Source organism: Mauremys reevesii, linkage group 7 (genome assembly GCF_016161935.1).
Source record: "Mauremys reevesii isolate NIE-2019 linkage group 7, ASM1616193v1, whole genome shotgun sequence".
Lineage (NCBI taxonomy): Eukaryota > Metazoa > Chordata > Testudines > Geoemydidae > Mauremys > Mauremys reevesii.
The window spans coordinates 82,746,152-82,759,699 of NC_052629.1; the positions used below are offsets into that span (position 1 = coordinate 82,746,152).

Consider the following 13,548-nt stretch of genomic DNA (forward strand, 5'->3'; position numbering starts at 1 on the left):
AGAGCAGGGTGCTAGTGGCACTGAGAGAGAGCCCCCCATGGCACAGGCAGTGCCAAGTGCCAGGGCTCAGCCTGCCCAGCCTCTCAGCCACTGGGAGTCACTGAGCTGCCAGTGTGACGCAGCTGGCACAGCTGGCACCGACTCCAGTCGCCCGCTCCAGCAGCACCTAACTGCCCTCCCCCCAGAGGGGACTGGTCCTGCCTCCCACGCCCCCTCCACCATATCTTCATAAGGCCACGTGGAGAGGTCACCAGGCACCGAAGGATCCTCCACCACCTACCCACTGGTGCCAGTCCACATGCACCAGCACCATCATCTGGTGCCACATTTCCTGGGGGAATCAGAAGATGGGGGAGGAGCAGAGGGGGAAATGCCCTGGAAAACTGGCCATGCCAAGAGGCTGGCGTGTCTGGCTGCACGTAGCACTGGCTGGGGCTGGGCCGGGCAGGCTGGGTACCTCAGCTTCATGATCGCGAGCATAGCTTGCTGACGCATCACGCCGGTCAGGGAGTCGACGGACTCGTGATCAATCAGCTCCTGAGGAGACAATGTGGGGAAATGCCAGCTGGGCTCCAAGCTCCTGCAAGGCCCGACAGGGGATCAAAGCGCAGGGCCTGCAACACGTGGGCTCGGCAGCCAGGTCGCCCTACTGCAGGCTTGATGGTGCAGGGCTCCAGCTGGGGAGCGCAGTGCAGGGCCTGTGCTCAGTGTCCCAGTGTCACGCGCCAGTGCTCTGCAAAGGCTCCATCAGCATTAGCACCCAAGGACTCCACCTGAGATCAGGCCCTTGTGCCCGGTGCTGCACACACACAGTGAGAGCCAGTCCCTGCCCCAGAGAGCTCATGAGCCAACTAGACGAGACAAGGCATGGGAGGGAAATTGAGGCACAGAGGGGAAGTGACTTGCCCAAGGTCTTACTGCAGAACTGGGAGTAGAACCCGTGTGTTGAGCCCCAGCCCACTGGACCACCCACCAGCCCACGCTGTCCCACGCTCAGGGAAGGGAGGTTAGCTCTGGAAAGCTTTCTGCAGCGCTGGAGAGCAAAGACTTTCCAAATCTACGGAGCAGATTTGTTGCTAGTTCCCTAGTGGGCACTGACTGCGGAGTGTTGGGGCTCTGGGCAGGAGACTGGCATACAGAGCGACCCGGTGACTTGGGAAGAACAATCTACGTTTCAATACAGTTATATGTTTAGGAACAAAGACGGCAGGTCACACCCACAGCATGGGGGTCCTAACCTGGGAAGCGGTGACTTGGAAAAGACTTGGCAGTCATGGTAATCAGCTGCCCATGAGCGCCCAGTGCGAAGTTGGGGCCAAAGGGCTAATGCCATCCCAGGATGTACAAACAGGGCAATCTCCAGTTGTTAGAGAGGTTATTTTCCTCTGTATTTGGCACTGGTGCGACTGCTGGGATCCTGTGTCCAGGTCCGTGCCCACAATTCAAGGAGAATGTTGATAAATTGGAGGGGGTTAGAGAACAGCCCCAAGAGTGACTGAAGGACTGGGAAACATGCCTGATAGTGAGAGACTCAAGGAGCTCAATCAGTTCAGCTTAACGAAGAGAAAGTTACAGGGTGACTTGATGACAGTCTGTAAGTACCTACAGGGGAAGCAAATACTGAATAATGGGCTCTTCAGTCTGACTCGATCCAATGATTGGCAGTTGAAGTTCGACAAATCTGCAAAGATTTCCAGGACAATCACTAAACCCGCCAAGTAACACAGCCCCAGTGTGTGTTTTACTCACCTTTATCTTCCACTAGCAGGGCTTTGTTCATAAAAGCAGGCAGGCTTCTGAGGGTGCTGATGGAATCCAAGAACTTGAGTTTCTTGGCCTCGTCCTACACCCCGCAGAGATTAGACACAAACAGGAAGGTTAGCGTGGAAAGGAGCTGCCAGTGGGAGAGATGTCAGAAAGCTTCCCCCCAGTGCTGCTCAGGCTTTGATATGCCAAATGGCAGAAGGCCATTCATCCGGCAACAGGAGTGACTATCTGGGGAGGGCAGGGCAGCTCTGTATGAAACCGGACCAGAGAGGGAGCAGATCTCACGGGGTAGGTGTCCAGAGAGGAACTGCAACATGGCAGCTAAGCAGCCAGACAGTGTTAGCAGGGGCTTGACAGAGTGGGAGGAACATCTGGGTGGGATACCCTGACACCCCAATATTCACCACTGTCATGTCATTAGGATATGTTTTGTACAAAGTACATATTGTAAGGTATTGTAAAAGTCTTTATCTGCTAGACATTAATGTCTCATTGATTGTATGTGCTATCGCTGTATGTGCAGTTATGAAGTTCAGCTATGTATGTGTTCCTGAAACACGTTGTGAGGTTCAAAACAACCTTTCAGGTACAACAGTAAAAATGCCAAACAATGGCTTCTTGAGGAAATGCACACAAACAGCATAGAAACCTCTTCTAGATAACGCTACACAGTGGGAACTGTTGGACCCAGGTCACAGCAAAAGAGTTTTCCAGCAGGTGGGAAGAGGAGATAAAAGGGGAACAATGACATCGGGGGGACCTCACGCTCCCTGCAATAAGACACCTGGAAACACCTGAGGGACAAAGATTGAACTATGAGAAGTGATGGTCTCAGGCTGGAGAGAGATTCCTAACCTGTGTAAGAAAATCTGGGAAATCCAAGCTGCACAGCAAAGAATCTTAAGAATCTGCCAGCCTGAGAATTTGCTAGTGTAGATCCTATCTATCTAGTGTGGAAAGCTTAGTTTGTATGTTGTGTTTATTTACTAAGGTAATCTGCCTTGTTCTGTTTGCTATCTCTTAGAACCACTTAAAATCTACCTCTTGTAGTTAAGAATCTTATTTCTTGTTTGTACCATAACCCAGTTTGTACAATTAGTAACTGGGGGGAGGGGCAAAGAGTTGGGCATGCCTCTCTCCACATCAAGGGAGGAGGCAAATTTCATAAAACCTTTGGGTCTGTACTCCAAAGGAGGTGGGCACTAGAGTACTGGGACAAGCCCTTCAGCTGAGTCTTCCCAGAGCTGATCTCAGGGTCTGTGTCTTTCTGCAGCTGGGCATGGCCCTGCCTGGAGTGTATGGCTGAAAGTGGCTTGTGAGCCAAGCCCAGGGCCGCCCTGAGGATTCGGGGCTGGGGCAAAGCAATTTCAGGAGCCCTTCCATAAAAAAATAGTTGCAATACTATAGTGTCATGTATTTGGAAATGTAAAAATAACCAGTGAAATACATTCAAAAATAATTTTAATAATTTGAAAATACACTTACCTCGATATAACGCTGTCCTGTGGAGCCAAAAAGTCTTACCGCATTATAGGTGAAACCGTATTATATCGAACTTGCTTTGATCCACTGGAGGCGCAGCCCCACCCCGCAGAGCACTGCTTTACCGCTACATCCGAATTCGTGTTATATTGGGTAGTGTTATATCAGGGTAGAGGTATACACGAAATACATGATTTTAAAACATTCAATGCTTTAATGTGTGTGTCATAACTATAAAGGGAAGGGACCTTCCCTCCTGTGTACAATACTATAAAATCCTCCTCGGCAGAGACACTAAAATCCTTTTACCTGTAAAGGGTTAAGAAGCTCAGGTAACCTGGCTGACACCTGACCCAAAGGACCAATAAGGAGACAAGATACTTTCAAATCTTGGCGGCGGGGAGGAGGCTTTTGTTTGTGCCCTTTGTTTTGGTGGTGTTCGCTCTTTGGACTAAGAGGGACCGGACATCAATCCATGTTCTCCAAATCTTTCTGAACAAGTCTCTCATATTTCAAACTTGTAAGTAACAGCCAGGCAAGGCGTGTTAGGTTTAACTTTGTTTTCTCAACTTGTAAATGTTCCTTTTTGCTAAGAGGATTTACCTCTGTTTGCTGTAACTTTGAACCTAAGGCTAGAGGGGGTTCCTCTGGGCTCTATGAATCTGATTACCCTGTAAAGTTATTTTCCATCCTGATTTTACAGAGATGAGTTTTACCTTTCTTTCTTTAATTAAAAGCCTTCTTTTAAGAACCTGATTGATTTTTCCTGTTTTAAGATCCAAGGGGATCTGGACTCACCAGGAATTGGTGGGGGAAAGGAGGGGGGATGGTTAAATTCTCCTTGTGTTAAGATCCAAGGGGTTGGATCGGTGTTCACCAGGGACTTGGTGAAGAAGTCTCTCAAGACTATCTAGGGAAGGGAGTTAGTATTTAGAAGTGGTGGCAGCAAACCAGATCTAAGCTGGTAGTTGCTTAGAGGTGTTCATGCAGGTCCCCACATCTGTACCCTAAAGTTCAGAGTGGGGAAGGAACCTTGACAGTATGTATACATTTGCAATTACATAATGGGCTGTCGCTGGGTGATGGTGATGGTTGGTGCCAATGCCGGGCGCTGCCTGGGGTGGCGCTGCTGTTGCCCTGGGCTGGGTGGGGAGCTGGGCTCAGGGCTGGGGGGGCCTGTCAGGAGGGTGTCCAGCTCAGAGGGGCTTACCATGCTGCTTACTCCCACCTCCCCACTCTCCCAGAGCCTCAGAGCGCGCCGCCCAGGAGCTTCCTGGCCCCTGGACAGCACTGCAGCAGCCTGGCTCCATCGGGACCTGAGCTCACAGCCCCGCCCCTTACCATGTGGTTCTGAGCAGGAGGTGCTCAGGCCATGCCTCCTTACCACGCAGCTCTGAGTGGGAGGAGCTCAGCCCGCCCCTTACCAGGCAGCTCAAGCAGGAGGTGCTCAGGCCATGCCCCTACCATGCAGCTCAAGCAGGAGGTGCTCAGGCCATGCCCCTCACCATGCAGCTCAAGCAGGAGGTGCTCAGGCCATGCCTCCACCATGCAGCCAAGCGGAGGCGCTCTGGCCCCGCCCCACCACGTGGCTCCAAGTGGGAGGAGCTCAGGCCCCGCCCAAGCCACGCTGCTTTAGCTCTGTCCAGGGCCACCCTGGAGGCGGTGCGCTGAGGCGCCGGGGATGGGGCAGGCGGAGGGAGCCTCCGGCATTCTCGTGGGGCCTCTGCGTGGCCCGGGCCTGGTGCAAATTGCCCCACTTTTCCCCTCTGGGTGGCCCTGCCCAAGCCCAGCAAGACAAGGTAAAGGGGGCCCAGGCTGGCAGAACAGGCGGGCTCAGTGGTATCCCGACACATCAGGTGGCACCTCAAAGGGGCTGGAAATTGAAAGTAGACAAATTCAAACTGGAAATGTACGCTTTTAACTGAGAAAGTAATAGACCATTGGAACAACTGAGCAAGTGGCATGGTGGGTGACCTTTGTAACTCAAGACAGGAGATTTTTAAGATGCTTTAGTTTAAACAGGAATTATTCGGGGCTGGTCTCTGGCCTGTGTTATACAGGAGGTCACAGTGGTCCCATCTGGCCTTAGAATCCATGCGCCTCCGGAGAAGGGCGGATGGTGCATGTGGACAGGGCACTAGCTGACAGGTCAGAGGAGGGCTCTTAGTACCTGTTCATTGCTCGTGAGAAAGGCTTCATGTAATCCAGAGCCTCTTTCTCCTCCGAGTCTAGCCTCATCAAGCAGGCGCAGTAGGCTGGTGAATCTGATCAAAGACAGAGTGGTGGTAATACCTGGGTCTACCAAGCTGCAGGCTGGGTGACAGAGATCTTAGAGAAAACCCTTACCCTCACTTCCGCCCCAGCAGGAGCAGCCCGATGCACAGCAGGGTCTGGCACAGCGATTCCTGGATTCTCACCTCTTTGCTGCCCAGCCCAGCAAAGATCCAGTCAGAGCCCTGGTTCCCAACAGCCACCCCACTTCCCCGCCCAGCATGCAGGCTCAGTCTGGGGATTTGGAGAGCGTCACATCTGGAAGGAGGGATGATGTCAGGCCATGAGTGGTGTCCCAACTCTCCAGGCCATTGCTGGAGGGGCAGAGGGACTGGCAGTGAATTGGTCTGGTCCTCGTGTAGGAGAGGGAACAGTTGCCCAGTCTGTGTGAGAGATGGGGACCCAGAGCCTGCCTGCTCTGCTTGTTCTGACTGCCTCTCCTGCCACCAACAGCCAGCCAGAGCCATCGGGTGTAACCTGGGCAGGCACTGGGCTCCCATCATCAACACTCCCCCCCAAATGCCCTGTGCTGGGACATGCAACAAAGGAGCCAGCAGATGGGGCTGCAACACCAGGGGGCATCTTATGCTCTGGCCGGTGCCCTGCAATCCTAGGCTTTAACAACCCACCCTGCACCAAGCAGCCCCTTCGACGGGTGGAAAATATCTTCCAACCCTGCAGCGTGACAGATAAGGATGGGCGATTCAGCCAGTCTCCACCCCATGCTTCGCTGCCGCTTTCTAATGCCCCAATCAGCTCTAGAGGCTGCAGCTGCTGCCAGCAGGAGGGGCCATTCCCCTGCCGGGTTTTCCTGTCTCTCCATCTCATGGCAGCTCAGAGCAATACAAGGTCTATGGAGTCTTCTCCCCAGTGACACCCTAGTCCTGCCACCCAACCCCAGAGGGGCCAAGCCCCACCGCAATGCAGGCCATGGCCCCGGCCATTTCTGCAGCCCTCCGCCCACGCAGGAGGTACCCACTCACCGGCATGGAAGGGCTGAGGCACACACAGCTCCTGCTTCTGCTGTGGGCTCTTGCCAACTCTTCCATTGGGAGGTTTCGCCTCCTCCCAGGCACCGATGGGCTTTGAGGGTCCTTGGGGGCTTCTTCAGCCATCCTGCAAGAAGCCAGGACAAGGCATTGCTTGTGAGTGACGAGAGGTGACTGCCCCGTTCAGCATCAGGGCCAGCCCAATTATTTCTGTTCCACCAGCGCCTACAGATGCCAGCTGAGATCAGGGCCCTGCTGCACCAGGTGCTGCAGACAATCGCTGGGCTGTAGGGCTCAGACTCTAACCAGCCAAGGCAGCCAGCAGAGAAACAAGTGAAGGGATGTGCTCAAAGTCACCCAGCCAGTCAGCAGGACAGGCAGGATTAGAACCCAGGTCTCCTTATGCCCAGCCAGCACCCCATCCCGCAGGCCAAACGGCCTCCCTGGGTCACTCCCACCTCTCCTTCTGCTGGTTCACAAGCTGCACAGCAGACAGGCTGGATCCAGCCACTCAGGATTCTTCCTGCCCAGGGAAATTACCCAATCCCTTCCCCAGGAATATTGGGGCCATGGCAGTTCCCAGGTGGGCGAGGCCAGGGGTGGGGCAGCTGGGGCGGGCTCGTGAGCAGCAGGAGTTGCTCACACCCCGTGAAAGGGCAGGAGCAGAAGGTGGGAGAGCAGCAGAGAGGCTGGTACCTTCTCTTCCAACGTGCCCAACCTCAATTGCTTTTATCCTGACCACCCCCTGCAGGGCAGGGCCTGGCTGCTACCCCCACTGAACAGACAGGGAACTGTGGCACAGAGGAATAAGGACTTGCCTAAGGCCACGCAGACTATCTCTGGCAGAGCTGGGAAATGGCCATGGGTCTCCTGGGTCCCAGGCTGGCACCTTCTCTTCCAACCTCCTGCCCCTTTGTCCCTGGTTCAGTGTGAGCTGTGAGAGCCTCTGGGGCACAGGAGCTGGCTTGTGCCCAGATGGAACAACGTTGCCTATTGCACAGATCTCACTTTTCCCGAACATTGAAAATGCTGCTAAAACCATACCAGGCCCGCCAGGATCCCTGCAGCTGGTCATTGCAAAGTTGTGAACTGTTCCTGGCCTCCCAGAGTGGGGCAGTGGGAGAGGGTGGGGCTGGCCCAAGGCCCTGCTGGAGGGCGGCTTATGTGTATGGGGTCCCAGTGCGACAAAGCTGTGTGCCAGGGGCCGCGCTTTCTGGGGGTTTCACAGATCATCTCTCCAAGGCCTGTGTGGCAGCAGCCGCTGGAGAGCATCCCAGGCCTGATTCCCATGATGGGTGTCCTGAATGGCCCCTGCTCTGGGGGCCCCATTCTCACTCAATGTCTCCTGCTGACTCTACAGCAGCTGCACGGCAGGTGTCCTAATGCAGCCCTAGCCCTGTCCAGAGCTCAGGGGCACTGTCCTGGCATCGGACTGTCTTGGTAAATAGAACAATGGCTCTGGCAACCTGAGAATGCCAGTTCTCTGGCATCCTCAGTGCCATTCCTATGGAAGTGATGGGGTCAGCAAAGGTGATGGAGGTGGTCAGGCCTAGCTCGCTAATGACATTCCAGGTGCAGGGGGCGAGGTGCAGAGCCAGGGAGGAGATTGGGGAGGCAGGAGTGGCACATTGTGATGTGGCGCGGGCGGAACTAGCTCCCACATCTGAACGCCTCCGCAACACTGGCGGATTCAGATCCAAACCTAGATCAGGCTCCAAATTCACAGAGGGCCCTCCCCTGATCTGGAGCGGCTGAGACTCCAGCGCCTGTGGAAGAGACCAACAAACGCCAAATCCTGGGGTGGGCTTCCCAGAGACAATCTCGTGCTGGGAAGGAGATGCCTAGAGCCGCAGCTCCACCACTCACGCCTCCCAGCTGCCTGGGAATGAGCCAGATCAGAGCATCGGATAGCACGCAAAGCCCGGATCAGCACCCCAGGCCTGCAAGGGACCTGCACCATCTGGGGTGGTTGATTTCACCAGAAAGGAGCTTCCCACAGACTCTCCAGCTCCTCACCTCTCATGCTTCTTCCCATTTGCCTTTCATCACTGCCACATGGACCAAGTTGGCCACCAGCTGCCTCCTGTCTGGACACTTACCTGGCCCCATCATGGCAGTGGCTGAGCAGAGGTGGCTAATAGAAGATTCTCCTACCTGAGTCAGGAGGCAAAGCCGGTGTGTATATGGTCCACCCACTTTCTGCTGCCGGTGGCAGAGCTGAAACGGCTGGCTCAGCGCCTCAGCAGCACGTGAAAGCACTCGCCTGCCAGAGCCAAGCCTGGCAGTGAGGGGATGAGGCTGTGCCAGCCAGCAGGGGCATGTCACAATGGGCAGGTGAGTCACAAGCCAGCCAGTGTGTGACTCCCAGCCATGGGATGCCCCAGCCCAGACTAGTTCTGGCCTCGCAGGGTTTAAGAGCCTGTCCTTCCCACCAGGGTCATGGGAGGGACCTTCCACTCCCACAGTCACAGACGTTCGGCTGGAAGGGACTGCTGGACTTGTCTAGTCCCAGCCCTGCAGACCCCAAGCCAGAGCCCTCCCTGCGCCCATGCAGCTGAAGCCAGGAGGTTGCCGGATGGATCCCTGAGTGGGAGAATCACTTCCATCCCGGCTCCTCCTCCTCATGACAGTACAGAACGGGGTTCCCGAACTCTCCTCCTCCAGCTCCCAGCCCATGCTTTAAGAGCAGCCCCCGCCCAACTGAGTCTCAGGCCTTGCTAGCCACTCAGTGCCACAGCAGCCCCAGGAGATGATTGCTGCGGGGTCTCAGCCCAGGGAAGGCAGTGACTCCTAGAAGCAGGGAAAGCAGCAGCACCATAGCTCAGGGAAGTCTGGCAATGCCAGTGGCTGGCTGGGGTCTGACAGCCCAGGCACCCAGAGCAGATTGTCAAAGGCCAAAACCCTCTCACCACCGGCTCTGTAGCTCCCCCTTGCTTTTGGTCTGTCTTAGGCACCATCCTGGCCCTCATCCCCATGGCATCAGAGCACTGCCCAACCTCGATTGCATTTAATCTAACCACCTGCAGGGCAGGGCCTGGCTGCTACCCCCCACTGAACAGACAGGGAACTGTGGCACAGAGGGAATAAGGGACTTGCCCGAGGCCACGCAGAATATCTGTGTCAGAGCTGGGAAATGACCATGGGTCTCCTGGGTCTCTTCCAACCTCCTGCCCGCTTTGTCCCTGGTTCAGTGTGAGCTGTGGGAGCTCTCTGGGGCACAGGAGCTGGCTGGTGCCCAGATGGAACAACGCTGCCTATTGCACAGATCTTGCTTTTCCCGAACATTGAATCTGCTGCTACAGCCATACCAGGGCCCACCATGATCCTTGCAGCTGGTCAGTGTTGTTATGAACTGTGCTAGGTAGGGAAGATGAAATAGATCTTCCATCACTAGCACAGCTCTGTGTTACTGTGGACTCACTGCGGGCTCAACCCAACCAGCCCTCCTCACAAGGAGCCTGTAAATCCTCCAGCCCTGCTGTTCTCCTTTGTATTTCTGTAGTGCCCAGAGGGCTCAGTCCGGGATCAGGCCCCGTGGTGCTAGACATTGTACAGACACAGCCCGATTCCCCACGCTGCCTCCTGAATGGGGACTGGAGGAGACCAGGACTGGAGTAGGACTAGGAACAAGGCTGGAGCAGGCTCAGACTCTGCCTTGGTCAGGCAGGCGCAAGTTCCTGGCCCTGGAGTGATGTTGAGCAGACTGAGCTGCTGCTGTGAGACTGATATAGCGGCTCTGGGAGTCACAAGGCCAGGTCCTGGCTTGTGGATTGGCTGGAGCCCAGCACAGGAGGGACTCAGCCCTTACAGATGGCTCCCAGGGCGCTTGGCTCCCGGCCCCGCTGGGTACTGACATGCCAGGTGCCGGGCGAGGTTCAGCGCCAGGAGGAGATTGGGAGGCAGGCGACTGAGGTGGGGCTGAGCGGGCAGGTGCTGAGGAGCTGCGGCTGGCTGGCCAGCAGAGAGGAGCAGCAGCTCGGCTCTGGAGGGCCCAGCTGCAGTTCCACACTGGGCGCTGCCAGAGCCTGGCAGGTGGCTGGCTGAAGTGGCACGTTGTGCTATGGCGTGGGCAGGAGCTAGCTCCCACATCTGAACGCTCCGCAGCACCGGCGGATTCAGATCCAAACCCGGATCTGGCTCCACCACAGCTGGCCCCTCCCGATCTGGAGCGGCTGAGACTCCAGTGCTCTGTGGAAGAGGCCAACAAATGCCAGCTCCTGGGGTGGGCTTACCCCGCCACAAGGCAATCTCGTGCTGGGAAGGAGATGCCCAGAGCTGGCAGCTCCAGCACTCACATTCCCAGCTTCCTGGGAATGAGCCAGGATTAGAGCCCTGGGTAGCGCAAAGCCCAGATCAGCACCTCAGGCCTGCGAAGGACCCACACTGTCTGGGGTGGTTGATTTCACAAGAGAGTGGGCTTCCCACAGACTCCCCAACTCCTCACTGTGACAAAGTGGGACTGTTCTTAATGTTGCCTCTGAATACTGTAGGGGTGCCTCAGTTTCCTCTATGCATTTCTTAAGTCTCTAGGTGGTGGGATAAAGGCCAGTGTGCATAAATGGCTGACACTGTTTCCGGGCAGCTAATGGCCGGGCCCTTCCTCCTGCAAGAGGATAGCTAAAGGTGTTGGAGAACAAAGGCATCAGGTGACTTCCTGGCTTGGGAAAGAGACAAAGGCCAGAGAGCAGGGGCTGAGAGTTTCACTTTGGAGCTGGCTGGGGATGAGGAGGAAGTGCAGACGTGTCTGGCTCACTGCCCCCAAAATGGACCCGGCTGAGGGGTCCTGTTCTCTGGACCTACAAGCTCTGTTTTAGACCGTGTTCCTGTCATCTAATAAACCTCATTTTCCTGGCTGGCTAAGAGTCACGCCTGACTGCGAAGTGGGGTGCAGGACCCTCTGGCTTCTCTAGGACCCTGCCTGGGCAGACTCCCTGTGGGAAGCGCCAGGAGGGGCAGAGGATGCTGAATGCTCCAAGGTCAGACCCCGGAAGCTGGAAGCCCTGTGAGCGTCTGGCCCCGACGAGCCTGCTCACAGAGAGGAGACTTCACCAGAGTCCTGACTGGCTTCATAGGAGCAGCTCCAGAGTATTGCCCAGGACTCCATGACACACACCTCTTATGCTTCTTCCCATTTGCCTTCATCACCCCCACATGGCCCATGTTGGCCACCAGCTACCTCCTATCTGGACACTTACCTGGCCCCATCACAGCAGCAGCTGAGCATGCGGGTGTTGTTGTATTTAGCATCTCAACCCCCCATGGAGCAGGGACTTGCTCTCCTACTTTGCTCAGGCCCAGAGTGTCAGGGACTCACCTGATCTCACTCAGAAGACTTACAGCAGAGTCCCAGCCCAATGCCTCATCTACCAGCCTGTGCCGCCTTCCCGTGCCCTGCCACCAGCCCCGCTAAACCCTCCTCCTTGTCTCCATCCTCTGGGCTTGACTGGTGCGACCCTTCTGTTTAGCCGCCCAGACTCCTCCTGTGCACATGCCGCTGCCCACTTCTCACTGGCACCGGGCTAGACAGCCAGCACCAGGGCACTTGGCAGCCAGGAGCCCGCAGAAGGCTCGTGTGGCTGGCGATGCAATGGAAAAGCAGAGGTGGGCAATAGAAGATTCTCCTACCTGGAGTCAGGAGGGCAAAAGCCGGTGTGTATATGGTCCACCCACTTTCTGCTGCCGTGGCAGAGCTGAAATGGCTGGCCTCAGCGCTTCTCAGCAGCACGTGAGCACCCGCCTGCCAGAGCCAAGCCTGACAGTGAGGGGATGAGGCTGTGCCAGCCAGCAGGGGCATGTCACACGGGTAGGCGAGTCACAAGCCAGCCAGTGTGACTCTCAGCCATGGGATGCCCCAGCCCAGACTGGTTCTGGCCTCGCAGGGTTTAAGAGCCTGTCCTTCCTCACCGGGTCATGGGAGGGACCTGTGACGGGTTGATCACAGAAACCCCGGGAGCTGCCACCTGATGTGCCAAGACTACCTCTGCTCCTGCTTTCCTGCCAGCTCAGGACTCCAGCACCCTGTCTTGCTAAGCCAGACACTCCTGCCTGCTCCAACAAAGACCCAGGGTCTGAATTACTTGCCCCAAAGCTGCAGGTTTACCTGAAAACAGCTCACAGAAGTGTGTTTGTCTTTAGCACTCAGATGCCCAACTCCCAATGGCATCTAAACCCAAATAAATCTGTTTTACCTTGTATAAAGCTTATGCAGGGTAAACCTATAAATTGTTCACCCTCTATAACACTGATAGAGAGAGATGCGCAGTTCTTTGCTCCCCAGTGTATTAATACATACTGAGTTAATTAATATAAAAAGTGATTTTATTAAACACAGAAAGTAGGTTTAAGTGGTTCCAATGAAGTACAGACAAGAACAAAGTAAGTCACTAAGCAAATAAAATAAAATGCGCAAATCTATGTCTAATCAAACACTGAATACTGATAAGATCCTCACCAGTTCCGGAAGGCAAATTCCTTTTACAGACTAATCTCCTTTAGCTCATGGTAATATCCATAATCACTCACACCCCTTTGTTGCAGTTTCTCCCGCCTAAATATCACCTGGGGTGGGGAGGCTCTCTTAGCCAGCTGGAAGACAAATGGAGGGTCTCCCAGGGGTTTAAATAGACTTTCTCTTGTGGGCAGTGAGATCCCCTCCTCACTCCCTATGGAAAGTCCAGCCCAAGATGGAGTCCTGAGTCACCTGGGCAAGTCACATGTCCATGCATGACTCATGTCTTTGACAGGTAGGGGGGCTTTCTATTGTCCATCGTGATATCGCGGTATGTCTCCTGGAAGACTTCTTCATGTGGACTGGAGCATTCCAAGAGGCATTGTTCCCCACGCTTCCTGGATCGGGTACTTAGCCTTGCGAATTTTCCCAAAGAAGCCACCAAATGCCTGGCCAAAGCTTACTGAAATCAAGCAAGTATACAGCCAATATTCTTAACCTCAGAAACACAGATGCGCTGTATTAGGAGCTGGACGGGATAGGTAAAAATATGAACTTTTACAGAGCAAAGGGCAGAGACAAACATATTCC

At 55.1% G+C, this 13,548-nt stretch overlaps 1 protein-coding gene across 1 annotated transcript in view; it reads right to left on the reverse strand.

Annotated features, from left to right (window-relative positions):
* Positions 1-5,412: 5,412 nt before the first annotated feature.
* LOC120369051 (maestro heat-like repeat family member 5) overlaps positions 5,413-13,548 on the reverse strand; it is a 23,777-nt gene continuing 15,641 nt past the window's right edge. The window contains exon 9 of the mRNA XM_039481941.1: positions 5,413-5,513. Coding sequence (XP_039337875.1) covers positions 5,413-5,513 — 101 coding nt within the window. The remainder of the gene's footprint in view (positions 5,514-13,548) is intronic.